The sequence below is a fragment of the Aristolochia californica genome, unplaced genomic scaffold (genome assembly GCF_029961685.1).
Source record: "Aristolochia californica isolate CCGP_79_NKW_82.1479 unplaced genomic scaffold, dmAriCali1.0.hap1 SCAF_3, whole genome shotgun sequence".
NCBI lineage: Eukaryota > Viridiplantae > Streptophyta > Magnoliopsida > Piperales > Aristolochiaceae > Aristolochia > Aristolochia californica.
Window position 1 is genome coordinate 44393122 of NW_027181992.1, and position 14132 is coordinate 44407253.

At 40.4% G+C, this 14132-nt stretch overlaps 2 protein-coding genes and 1 non-coding gene across 3 annotated transcripts; all 3 read right to left on the reverse strand.

Moving 5' to 3' along the window:
• Positions 1-339: 339 nt before the first annotated feature.
• LOC137959262 (uncharacterized) lies at positions 340-4584 on the reverse strand. Its single transcript, XM_068806647.1, has 4 exons — positions 4083-4584; positions 3826-4008; positions 1643-1878; positions 340-917 (listed from the first exon to the last, which is right to left on the reverse strand). Exons 1-4 carry the CDS (start codon positions 4362-4364, stop codon positions 665-667), a joined length of 954 nt encoding a protein of 317 aa, XP_068662748.1. The 5' UTR covers positions 4365-4584; the 3' UTR covers positions 340-664.
• A 5234-nt stretch (positions 4585-9818) lies between these two features.
• Positions 9819-9892, reverse strand: TRNAV-AAC (transfer RNA valine (anticodon AAC)). The gene has a single exon. It is a non-coding gene; the product is annotated as a tRNA-Val (tRNA).
• Positions 9893-9962: 70 nt separating this feature from the next.
• On the reverse strand, positions 9963-12333 carry LOC137959599 (subtilisin-like protease SBT1.5). The gene has a single exon (XM_068806957.1). The coding sequence runs from the start codon at positions 12331-12333 to the stop codon at positions 10009-10011; it is 2325 nt and encodes a 774-aa protein (XP_068663058.1). The 3' UTR covers positions 9963-10008.
• Positions 12334-14132: the final 1799 nt, after the last annotated feature.

The following is a 14132-nucleotide window of genomic DNA, read 5'->3' on the forward strand; positions in this document are numbered from 1 at the left end:
CTTGTTATCGCTCTTTTCTGTGAAAATGTCATGGTTTTTTTACCCGACGAACTGATCAGCAATTTGACCAAGTTAGAAGATCTGCCTCTCTTATTTTTATTAATCTCTCTTAACAATCTTGAGTCTTAGAGTTGAATTCAGGGTAATCTGACCTGACTTGGATGATCCGGTTGTTCCATCTACTAAAATAAGGAAAATGTTTATAATTGTAGTAATTTTTTTTTCCAGCGTTTTGGGACGAATTTCACGATTGGAAATCAACCTCGGTTAGTGTTGAGAACAAACAGGATTTGCAGCTCAAGTTTGAAGTAACATGAAGACCAAAAATCAGGCTTCTGGAAGGCGGTTGTTCCACACTCGGTTACCTTTTTCAATGTACAAAATAGTTTGGAATTTGAATCGTCAATGACCTCGACTGATTACTTGGTCTACAGCAAATCCCATATATTTGAGTCAGGGCACAAAACGCTCTGTTCCGACCAACGACAACCTCTGCAAATCGCTGTTACACACTGAAAAAACTGCAATAGAAGAGTGACAAACGACTGAAAGATCAGCTGTCAAGATTGAAATCGACCATTCTTTGCTTTAGCTTACTTAAAGCCAAGACACATTCTAATTGTAATATTATTGAGAAAGGCCACAGGATCTGCACTAAAGAAGACTATGGTGAGAACTTCCGAATGAAGTCGTAAATGTGTTCAGTGATTTCTTCCGGTCTTTCTTGGTTGATGAAGTGGCCTACACCTTCCATTACAACCACATCTTGCAGAAAGGGGACATCTTTCTTGAAACCTCCCCCGTGTATATAGTCCTTCACTCCTGGCACATGATAAGTCAGGTCGAGGTCTCCAATGATAAACTTCACTGGTACTTTAATTTGCATCCCAGTCCATGGGGCAGTCAGTTCCCAATTTCTGCCATAAATCACAACAAGTCATCAAGGGTGAATTAGATAAGTACAATTTCAGATGAGGAACAGAGAACGGGAAGAAGAATTGGGACAATCCAACCCTGTTCTTTAGACAATGTAATTCCTACATTGGCCTTGAATCAAACATTTGTCTGAAACAGGAAACCACTCTTAGCTTTTCATTATTCGTCATAATTTAGTTCCTATCTCAAGTGAAAGTACTATCATTGTATCATGGCATTCTATAGAGAAAACAAAAAAGCCACTTTCTAATTCTAAAAATCTGAGGATCTGAGGTCTTGGGTTCAAGTCTCACCAGAGTACAAGGTTTCAACAGTTTAAAAATGAAAAATTCTGAGGGGTATGGAGGAATGAGAAGTTAAACAGTAGACAGACTTTCAAAAAATGTTGAAGAAGCTTCTGACTTCCTCAAGTTTCTTCTGAACACAGTATTGTGAATCTATAAATTCAGAGATGATACAGTTTATTTGGGGTCTACTATTTCACTTCTTATTTGGTCAAACTTCTTCTATTTGTAGGATACATTATATAGTACACATACATAAACACGGCTGATCCAATACAAAAAACCATTTGGAGCGAAACATGCGAAATAACTATCCCAGCCGTCCGATCATAATAATATAGAACAGAGAAAAGAACATGAAAATAATCCAAAAATTTAATTTATCAGATGTAAAGATGAATAAGAGGGCATAGATGACATACAAGTCTAGTGCTCGGTAATAGTTAAATCCTCCTGTGAAACCTGTCTTTTCAAATTTGCTTGCACAGTAATCGATGTCCTCCTCAGAAACCCAACAAGGTAAGGTAGTAGGCTCGGTAAGAGAACCAAATGCCCCCTTTGGTAACATAAAAGGACGAGGTTGTCGATATGATAAAAACATCTTCATGATAGTTACAGGGCTACTTCGATCAAATTCAGCTTCTGCATCTCCAGGTTCCTGAAATAGCATTAGTTCTTTGTTAGGTAATTTTTTTTATTAAAATTAAGTATCTTATGACTGTAAACTTCCAAAAGTGGCATCCTCTAAAGAACAACTAGAGATAGCTAAGAAATCAATTCCTGCAAGTGCCAAAACCCCTTGATGAAAACAACTAACACCTTGATAACATGAGTCTCTTGTTTTTGGTCCTCTGGATGCAACCCAAGGCATCAACCACTTACCTGAGACCTCATCATCATCATCATCATCAGAAGCACACCCCCCACCCCGAACTGTTTTCAGCAAGTGCTGCATTACTGATATGATTCTCAGAAAACATGGAATGAAAATAGGAAAACAGAATGCGGATTTGTGGAATATACTAACTCAAGTAGCTCCTCTAACAGTCAAATAATGAGTTTCATTTGCATCAATCAATTTATAGAGGCTTCAGCTCGGTTCGATCAGTTAAAGATAGGAAAGAAAGACAACTGAATAGAAAAACAGAGAAATGGAATAGACGAAGGACAAGAGCAAGGAAGAAGTAATCAAATCTCTTCAACGTACTATTCATCTGATGTCCAATTATAGTTAGTTTCATTGCCTTAAGGCAAGACATGTGTCCAGCAAACTAACTGCTACAATCTGTTTCTGAAACATTTGTAACAAACTGATGAGATCTGATTTTGTCTGATAGGGTCTTAACAAATTTGGAGAGTTTATGGTTCACATCAATGCTCTAAAGGATTTTTAATCTAGAATTATGGAAAGGAAGTTCATAGTTGCTTGGAATATGCTAATGGCTGATTTGGTATGTTTTCAACTCTTGCACCCTATGTAGCAGATCAGCTGGTGATTGAAGGCCTCAAAATTTCTATATCCATACATAGCAAAGACAAATCAGGCTTCCCACAGCCAGAAGAGAGCATTCCACATACAGTAGCGGCAGTTGCTATACTTATAACCGAAATTGATAAAGAAACACAGATTACTCAATTCATTAATTTCATATAATATTTGAGCTTCCTTCTCTGCTGATTAAGGCCTACTGGCAACTCCTCATTCTTCTCTTTCACTGTCCATTTCATATAATATTTGAGCATCCTTCTCATAGACAAGCTACAACATGTGGAAGAGACGCGCAAGAATTGAAGCAGAATATTGCTTCCCAAATGAGCTACTACCCAAAGCTAAGCAGTAGGAGTCATGTCATCCTCAACCTTTAGCAATTACTATTTATAAACGAAAGAATCTTCAGTCAATATTTCACAAGTAAAGAAGTAAAACGAAATCCATTGAGATCAATGCAATTCTTCAGATCTCCATGCAGCCTTTTACTAGGAAAGTATTAAAACAAAAAATCAGAAGCATGGAGAAGACTCCTCGAAGATGCAGTATGTATACCTTGTAAAAATTCAGTAAAAGATGACAAAAATTTGATCCAATAGAACTGTTGAAGAGAAAATATGGAAGAGTCTTACATGACTCTCACAATAAGAAATTTTACAGAGCCAAAATTATTATGGAAGGAGGTCTCACAGAAGAGTTTCAGTTTAAAGGTGTTTTAGTTATGTCAGTCTTTATGTTGACTTATTTAATTATTCTAGGACTTATTTTAAGTTTTAGAGTTTGGGTATAATTGGGACAAGAGTAGTTTAATTGTAATTGGACTCTACTAATTTCTTCTATTATAAATAGGGGTTCATGTACTCTGATTACAAAAAATCAATGAAGTTTTTATTTTTTTCCATAAATTCAACAAGATCCATGTAAAAACTCTAGCTAATTCAGTTCCCAATTCAAATCCCTACAATAGAAAGTTGCCGGAGGAAGATGGTGGATCAGAATCATTGACCATATTCCGAAATCGACATAAAAAGTTTATCCATGTTTCCACTTTCTGGATTGTGTCAAATACAGATAGCCATTCTACTACTATAAACAGAGCAAATAAAAAACGAGCACCTGAAACCTGCAAATGTAGTAATCCTCGCCATAAACGGCTTTCAAGGCCTGGAGGGGCTTCAAGGTTGGGTTCCGTGGCCTGTAAGCAACACTCAGGTTAACCAGCGCTTTCACTCTGTCCGGACGAAACTGGGAAAAGGCCCAAGCAACAATGGCGCCCCAATCGTGCCCGACCAAAAAGACCTGCTCTTGCCCACATGTAAGAAACCAGTAAGAAATCACCAAATGAGCACAGGACAGATACAAGATGGATGGACCTGTTCCAAGCCGAGAGCGTCGAGGAGAGCAACAAGATCACCGACGGTGTGGAAGACGGTGTAGCTGGTGTGAGAAGGTGGCGCGTCGGTGTCGCCGAAGCCTCGCATATCGGGGGCGATGCACCGGTACCCGCGGGCGGCAAGTCCGACGATCTGGTGGCGCCACGAGTACCAGAGCTCCGGAAAGCCATGAACGAAAAGAACAGCCGGCCCGTGACCTAGCTCCGCTACGTGCATGTTTATGCCATTTACAGTCAACGTCCTATGCTCGATCCCCTCCATCCCCCAAAATCTGCGTCCTCTCTCCCCCTCCACTAATGAGTCACAACTCGCAAAGAAATAACCTATGCTCACTTGATAAGTACTTTTTTTTTTCTTCCCTGTAAGCTGCCGCTGGCCTCAAATGCGAAACGCAAAAGAAGACACCGTGGGGTGACTTTATGTAGCCGATGGAATCGACTGTTTCTTTGCCCAGAAGGAAAAAACAGGAACTTCTATTGGTGTTATCTCTTACTTTTCTTCGTTTAATGAAATGCGGACATCCCTCGCTGGATCTTTTGTTTTGGCTCTTGTTTTGATGCCATTCGTAAATCTCCGAGTCCCGACAGTCCGTCACCAACAGAGGAAATATTCTGTTCGTCACCCAACTCAAAACGATGATCAGCTTCAATACTGTACTCGTGGGTTGCGCCAATGCGGGACCACGCTCATTCAACGAAGAAGAAGAAGAGATTTGACCAGATATATTTGGAAGATAATAATCTAATAGACTAAGATTGAGCTTGTTCAAATAGTTACTAAGAAATGATAATTCCTGTTTAGAATGTGGCCGCATGGAAATCACTCTCTTTGCTGTTTTGGGTGTGGAAATAAGTAAAGAGAATCTTCTTGTAATTACTGATTACAGAGACTACCGAAAATAACGCCAAGGATTTTATTTTAGAACATAGCAACTCCAAGTGAAAATTTTGACTGTTTTTAGCGATTATTTTTATTTTTTGACAGTTCAGACGAGAATAAATGTACGAATCTCTAGAATGCGAAGGGCCATAAACGCAAAGGACCAGGTACCCGTACGTTCTTGGGGTAGGTGGTTCCCCCATTACTAAGCACCTTTCCTTTAATTCTTAACTAATCATCTCAGACTGCTTCATTTATTCGTCTGTCGTGACTTAATTGCAGACTATATATTATTTGAAATCGTTGAAGGATAAGATTATTTGATCTCCCTTCTCCCGTTTACGGAGACGATCTGATGCTCGACTCCTTCCATTTCTCCCTTCTTCCTCATACGGTCAATGGAAATGGTGAAACTTTGAGGACCGTGAGAATCGATATTGAAACGAATATGGGGATGACATGTCTACTGTCTTCCTCCGATTTAGAGCTTAACTCTCTGGTTTCACTTTGAGAGATAATTATAGCAGCCATCGAGTAGCATCAGATTTTGTATATTGACTCAACGTGTTTGATCACAACAGCAGGAGCTAGACACCTTGTCTCCCTCTCTCTTGGACCCAGTAGCATTGAGTTCAGATATTTTTTTTTATTACTCGGTGAACATCCTCCTCATTTATGGTTGGACTTGCTGAAAATTATGTCCTTGTTACACTAAAGGACCTTTACTATTTCTTTGTTATCCGCTGTTATATAACAACAACTATGATATGTACCACTAGCTCATTACCGAAGTTGTTATTGTGTCTCTTCGATTGAGATATTAGTATTTAAGAAGGATGTTGATTATCAAGACTCTATGAATTTAGCTCGTGAAGAAAAAGAGAGAGACATCTATTGGGAAAAAACTGGAGGAAGAAGAAGTTATGGACTTATTGACCCTTCTCCTAAAATTTAATTTATAGATTAATCAAACTATAATATTATAATAATACCCTTAAAACTTAAACTAATTATATTTATGCCATCTCTATGAGATAACTCTTTATTTACCATCCTGTCATAACTCTGTGGGCACATGGGCGCCTTCTCCTTGGTCTATGGGCCTCGAGCCCATCTTCCACATCTCTTGGATGTGTGGGCCTTCCTTGGTCGTGTGGGCTTGGGCCCATTTTCCAATACTCCCCTTCAAGTTGGTGGTCTCTTTCAAGAAGCCCAGTTGGCATAAGATAAGTGAGAGTAAAATCATTCTAAACCATAAGACATCACTCCATATTCCAGGCAAATAACTCATGCTGGATGTAGGACACATTCCTATCTTCTATAGATAGTTTGTTTATACGCATTGCTCAGAAGCGTAATAAAACTCCTCCATAACTGTGTCCCTCCACAAGGCACAAACTTTCAAATAGTAGGAGTAATAAATGTCAATTAAGGGGGTAAAGGGTAATTACCCAAAAGATAATATTTTGTGGTCATCATATGTTTTCTGCTTCATCAGAATAGCTAATGCTGATAACAATCAACAATAGAGAAGTACTTCAATAATAATGTCTTAGCCAAAGAGACACAATAGTAGCAGCAGTTAAAATGGGCTTAGGCCCAATAACACATACCAAATAATTATTTAAATTGACCTATAAAATAATTTGATGTGAGTTTATGCACCAAATAATATGTTTGACCAAGGAATAAGTTACAAATACTTGAAAATAATAATCCAGCCAAAGACAAAGAATTGAGTCGCTCTGAGTCAAATAACACACAAATATAGCTGAGTTACAGAAGAAATATGTATAGAACTCTAGGCAAAAAGTAAGTGAGCTGACCAAGTTGACCCGGAACAGGTTGACTCGGTCCAAGTTCACCCGATCCGCTGGATTAACCCGAGCGGAACAGAATGTGCTTGGCCCGCCGGATCCGGGTTGCAGTCAGGCGCTCGATTAAATCTAAGTTTCTTAACTTTTAGGAAACTTGATATTCAGCAACAGTGTCTTCGTCTTCCTCCCCGCGACGCTGGCTCCCGAACAGCGCGGGACAGCAGAGAACCGATGGCGATCAGAGAAGTTTCCGGAGTAAGAAACAAAACTTGGCAGAATTTTGGTCTCGTCGTCTCCGGCAACAACAACGGAGGTGTCGCTCGGGAAAACCAGTGACCAGAAATAGTATTCGAAGCCAGCAAAATTTCCAAAAAAAAACCACAGTGAGATCAAAGCAAGATCAAAATTCCGGATTGATGGTAGATTACGGGATGAGCAGCAAAGACAGCTGTGACTTCCAAACAGAGCGGGACTTTGAGATAGAAACTTTCCAAAAGAAATCAATCGGATTCTTTCAACAGCAGGCATGCTCTGTTTGGAACTTGGTCCGAGTTGCCTTGATTTTCTGTCCATTACGGAAGTGGAATAGTGGGATCAGCAGAGGCATGGAAACAGAGGGAGACTCTTAGTTTGAGGCCTGCTCTGCGGATCATCTCGACGAGTGCGAGGTAGGACGACCAATCATATTTTATCTGGGCTTCTTTCTCTACTATCCCCCACCAGACTGGAAGCTCTACTCGCACGCCTATTAAAATGTGCTCGTTGTGGTTGTTGATAAACACCAGCCAGCAGTATGCCAGCATTGTGAGGGAGGCTCGACAGCCGATTAGACGGCCAGAAGCACAATCCCGAGTCGACTCGGCTCAACTTGGATACGGGAAGAATTACAGAACAACAGTGCAGTAGGAAAAAAAAGGACCAATAAAATAAAATAAAAAACGAATTCCAACAAAGGTCCATAAACTATGAAAAAAAAAACACCATTGATATGAAGAAAAAAAAATGATGGGTTTCTGGAATTATGAAAACCATAATACGAGTCAATGCTCTGATACCATGTTGATTTTTAAGACTTCGTGGATTTAGCTCATGGAAAAAAAGAAAGAGATACTCATTAGGAAAAAATTGGAAGAAGAAAAAGTTATAGATTTATTGTCTTAACCCTTCCCCTGAAGCTCAATTTATAGATTAATCAAAGTATAATATTATAATAATACCCCTGGAACTTAAACTAATTATATTTGTGCCATCTCTATGAGATAACTTTTTATTTACCATCCTGCCATCAACTTGTGGGCCTATGGACCTTCTCTTTGGTCTATGGGCTTTGAGCCCATATTCCACATCTCTTGGACTTATGGGCCTTCCTTGGTCTTATGGGTTTGACCTATCTTGCACACACATGGACTTGTGGGCCTTGGTCATGTGGGTTTGGGCCAATCTTCCAATACTCCCCCTCAAACTAGGGGTGAGAGAACATTACGAATGCCCAACTTTCTACAAATCGTGTATAAGATCTTCCTGTATAAAATGGTAGTCCACCATATCTTCCAACAAAGGAAGTCATTGGTTGATTACCTTCGGTTGGGTATTGCTTGATATAAAACATGGTTTAAGGCTTTAGTTTGTTCAAGAATTCAGCTCTATTATGGCTCCTAAAAATACCAAAGACAAGAAACCATTTCTACAAAAGAGTTTGAACTACTTCAAAGGATAAAACATACGATGGTTACTACCAGAAACCAGGCCTCCCTGAATGAGGTTTCTCCTATTGCTACTACTACTATAACAAGTATGGTTTCAACTACTTCTCCATTTGGATTATTGACTCTGGGGTCTTGAGCACTTGATATGTAATGGTACCCTCTTGAGTTCTATATCTCCTTGTTTGATTGACAAGTTTGTTTCTATAGTAAATGGATCCCAAACCAACGTCCGTGGGGGTGGGGTCCACATTTACTACACCTACCATTCATTTGAAAGATGTCTTTTTTGTTCCTAATTTTCCCTTCAATCTTTTATCTGTCGATCAACGAACATAGAAATTTAACTCTTCTATTACTTTTTCCCTTGCTTCATGTTTTCTTCAGTATTTGAAGACAAAACAGGTTAATAGTAGAAGCTTTGAATGAGGGGGCTCTATTATCTTGATTCGCCAACACTTACAACCACATCTAATGTTCAACATACAACTCTTTAGTGGCACAATAAGTTAGGTCATCCATCCCTGGAGTCTCTCAATCAAATGATTCTTTCATTACATTCCCTTTCCTGTCTGAACTCTGGAGATTGTCAAGTAAATAAACACCAGTGCAGTACTTATTCTCCTCGTGGTGAAAGTAAAGGTGTTGCTCTATTCTCCTTGGTTCATACTGATTTGTGATAACCCATGAACATCTCTAATGTTCAGAAGATATTGCCACACTCAATCCTCAAGGGAAAACCCTTTATTAGGTTTTAGGGTTTAATAAGGGGCTGATTCATATGAGGGCTTAGGATAAGGGTTAGGGTTATAGTTGGGGTTTAGGGTCAGGGTTAGAATTTAGGGTTAAGGTTTAAGGTTAGGGTTAAGAGTAAGTTAGGGTTTAATTGTAGATTAATTGGAATTCGATTAAGATTAGGGATTAGGGTTTAGGACCAAGAGGAAATGCTCCTTTATGATTCTTACCCATTTATATCCCTAACTCCATTTCCTATTTTTTTAGGAGGTTTTCTACAAAATATTCTTAGTATAAAAAGAAGTTTATATGCAAATTTATGCTAATAAATCCAGTGTTTAGTAACTATCCAATATTAAATTTAATTACTCGTTCAAAAATTATTAATATATAGTTCTAGACCACAAAGCAAATTCCTTCCAATATAGTAATGCATTAATTAGCAATAAATTAAATTTGATTAATTTACACCATAGGTTAAATTCGCATAAAAAGATGCACTACCGGAACAAAACTGATATGGACCACTAATCCGGATTTGGACCCAAACTCGGACACAGCTTCACATCAAAATTGAAGGATGGCGTCGCCCGGACTCGAACCGGAGACCTTCAGTGTGTTAGACTGACGTGATAACCAACTACACCACGACACCATGTACTAAAATAAGGAAAATGTTTAAAGTTGTAGTAACTTGTGTCGCATCTATACATCCTATTCCCAAGTAACTAGTAACTACCGAGTGCTACGACAAGTAAGCCGATGACCACGTCAGTAATACAGCTGCCACGTCACTACGATTGGGCTACGAACAACGTGTCTTCCGTCCGACCACGTCAGCGTACCGAAAACACTATACGAATTTATCGAAGTTAATTTGACATTCAACGCCGACACTTTGACCACGAACTTGAGTTTCTCACCCTTCTCAGTGAAATTAAGCTTCGAGGGCTCCACCGTCACGGTCGCTCCCGGGGGATTGACTACACTAACTGTGTAGCTCGCCGCGCCGTCACCCACGTTCGTCACCGTCCTGCTTATATCGACCTCGCTCGACTTTCCATCATCTGACGGTGCGAAGACCACCGATATCGACGGATAGTTAATATCCCATGGCCTCCCTCGTCTCCTCGAGCACTTGGCCGGCCTCCGTATGATCGCTCGAATGGTCTTCCAACTGTAATTGGAGCTGCACAAAAAATCGACGTAGTCCTCCGCAGAGAGATCGTAGATGAGCCCAGGATCCATGGCTTTTCTGGGGTCTACGTGTCCTGAACCCATGTCCCAGACCGTCGACGCATTCCGGGAGCTCTCGTCCAGTAGTGCGTTACCAGCGCTGTCGTTCACGTACGCGGTGGTCATGAGCGCAGACCGGATGGCTGCCGGAGACCAGTCAGGATGCGAGCCTTTCAGAAGGGCTGCGACGCCGGAGATATGTGGGCAGGCCATTGACGTGCCGGACAGAAGGTTGAACTCCGTCCGCCTGGTGTCCGACGGCAGGCTTGTAGGACCAATACTATCCGGCCATGCTGCTAAGATGTCAGAGCCGGGTGCGAGCACGTCCGGCTTGATTATGTACGTTGAATCCAGGTTTGGCCCTCGAGATGAATAACCGGCTACGGTCGGCGCCGGCTTCACTTTTACCCGAGTTCCATGAAAGACGAAAGCTGCTTGCGGGTCTAGACTGCGAACTAGGTACCCATGGAGATCGTACCCGTCCTTCTCTCCGATCGCCACGGTGGGAAGAACATGTGAGTCCGCCGTCAGTGCATACCCCGCCGGCGCAGCGTTCGCAATAATCATGCCAACGCCGCCAGCTTCCTTCACGGTCTCCCCCTTCTCCACGCGGGGAATTCCACCGCGTTCGCATATCACGATCTTACCGCGTACTAGTTCTGGCTTTAGGCTACCCTTCATGCAAAGCTGACCCTTGAACGCATCTCCTTCCTGCGTTTTGTTCCAAGCGGAATACAGGGGGAAAAATTTTTTAACGGGAAAATTTCCATCACCATACACAGATATCCCGGAAATAACCGTCCCGTCGCCGAGCAAGACATCCGCTGGGAAACTTCGATCCATTGTTCCCGCGCCGACAGTCGTTATCCATGGTGAGATGTTTGTAACTGTCATCCTGCCAGGCCCTTCATTCCCAGCCGACGCCGACAGGAACACGCCTTTCTCGATCGCTCCGAATGCTCCCATCGCGATCGGGTCAGCGTATAACGGTGTGGGACTAGCTCCAACGGACAGTGAAATGATGTCAACGCCGTCTTCCACGGCTTTGTCGATGGCAGCGAGTAGGTCGGAGTCGTGGCAACCCGAGGACCAACATATTTTGTACACAGCGAGTCGCGCTTTGGGGGCGACTCCAACTGCATCGCCACTGGCGTAACCCTGCAACGAGACATTAGAGACTAAACGGCCGGCTGCGGTGGAAGCAGTATGAGTCCCGTGACCATCGGAGTCTCGAGCAGATCGGAATTCCTTGGTGGCGTTGATTTTGCCTCTGGCAGCTTCGTATCCGGAAGGAAAGAACCTGGCTCCGATGATTTTTCTGTTGCAGTTGGTTTTCTTAAAACCCGGGCCTTCCATGCACTCGCCTTTCCAGTGGGTGGGAACTGGACTAAGGTCTCGATCATGGAAGCTTCGCCTATCGGGACTGATTCCGGAGTCGAGCATCCCAATAACGAGGTTCGAACCATAGTCTGCCTCCTTGAGTAAGTTGCTCGCGCCGGTGAGTCCAAGGAAGCTTGGGGAGCGAGTTGTGAGGAGCCGGTGGATTCGGTCTGGGAAGACGGCAAGTACGCTGCGGCGATTTTTGAGCTCTTCCACTTCAGACGCGGTGAACTGCGCGGAAAAGCCATGAAAGACGGTTTTGTAAACGTGGAGGAGATCATCTCCGGGGTTTGGTGATCCCTCTTCGCTACGTAGACTGGAAGTGAGACTTCTGACGGTGGACCTGTACCACTGCTCGGCGGAGGAGAAGACAGACGGTTTTTCGTCCTTCTTGACGCGGACGATGTACGTCTGTCTTTCCTCGATACTTGCCGAGATTGTGAGTAAGGAAACAAAGAGCAGAGCCCAGAACGGAACCATTCGGGATTTTGGAGACGGAGTCTGAATATTCTCTGAGCAGGAGGCCTCGTTTATAGAACACGGAGATGTAAACTGGTAAAGGAATACGAGATGGATTCTAGGCTCTTTTGGAGTTACATGAGTGAATGGGATGAGATTGAGGCGTTTCAGAAGCTGGAGAGCACCGGAATGCGAACAGACTTGAGTCGGCGTAACCCAGGTGCTAAATTCGGGAAGAAGCCAAGAAAACCGAGGCAGTCCGCGTGGCTATTTCTGCACGAGCAGGTGAGAGGGAGCCTTGGTGAACGCTTTCCAACGATGAGGAGCAGAAGTGGACAAATCTTTCCGAAGACAGTCGTCCATCAGCAACGTAGTCGGACAAGGGCGGTTTCTGCTCGTCCAGGGCAGGCTGTGGCGTCTCCCAAAGCTTTAGTCTGCGACTGTGCAGCCGTGAAATGTGGTTTCCTGTCTCGGGACTCACAAGATTTCATTCTTCCTTTTGTTGTTTTTTCTGATGCTTGCTAATTAATGTTGACACAAGAAATTGGTAATATCACAAAGTTAGCGCTTTTTAAAATTAATTATTATTTCTAATCGATAATTACTTTAAAAATATAACGACTATTTGACATAACTTTCATTAATAAAACTTGATCTAACTTTTATAAGAAAATTTTGTATAACTTGTCTATTAATAAATTAAGATATATTTTAAGTAGTCTAAATTAATAAATAATCAAAAATTAAATTATTTAGTTAGATAAATATATTAAAATAAAATATTTGAACGAATGCTTTCTATTATAATATGAAATGGTTAATCAAATTATTATTTTTATAATTTCTAAATTCTCACTCTTAAATTAGTAATTAAATATAATATTAAAAATTATAAATTTATATAAATAAAAGGGTATTTATTATATAAAATTACCAATTCTAATTTAATGCTAATATAACACTTACATATTACATTCTAAAACCTTTTTAAATATAATATAAAAATGAGAAACCACTTAATTATAAAAGAGCACAATTCATATAAAAATGGTCAAAATATATTTAATATAAAACATTAATATATTGATTATTTATCTTAGAAATATAATATAATATGAATTTCAATTATATGCTAGTAGATAGAAGTTGAAAATAATTTTATCAAAATACTAGAATCATTATCCAATATATTTTCAATTGGAAAAATAAAAAAATAAAATAACACAAGTCTAATACATTTAAGTATTTAATATAAAATACATCAAGTAAATAACTGTAAAATACAACCTAAATATTTTTTTATTAAAATATGATGATAAATAATTTTACCATATGTTAGTGGCTAATAAATCTACATAATATGATACTCTTGCGTATTTCTTTGTTGGTCCTAAGCATCGACAAAATCATCACCATCATCATTATCTTCTTCTTCACTTAGATCATTACCCAAATCACTTGAATCATCTCTTCATTTCCAAATAAATCCATGTTATCCTTTTTTCAAATATAAGTATGAAATATACAACAAACGTTCACAAATTTTACCTAAATATCAAATACGAAAAGAGGATCAACTTTTAGTATCTTAAAATAAACTTTTAAAAGCAAATAATTGTTCTTACAAATGAGTCACTTCGGTTAAACAATTCAATTCTACGGGGTTTGTAATAGGGTTATTTCAAAAATTTTGAAAATAATAAAGCGTCCCTCAATAGGCTATCCATGAATACTTGTAATTAGGGATGGCTTTGAATCGAGCCGGCTTGGTTCGATTCGTTATCTATCGAGCTCGTTTACCTTAACGAGTCGAGCTTGAC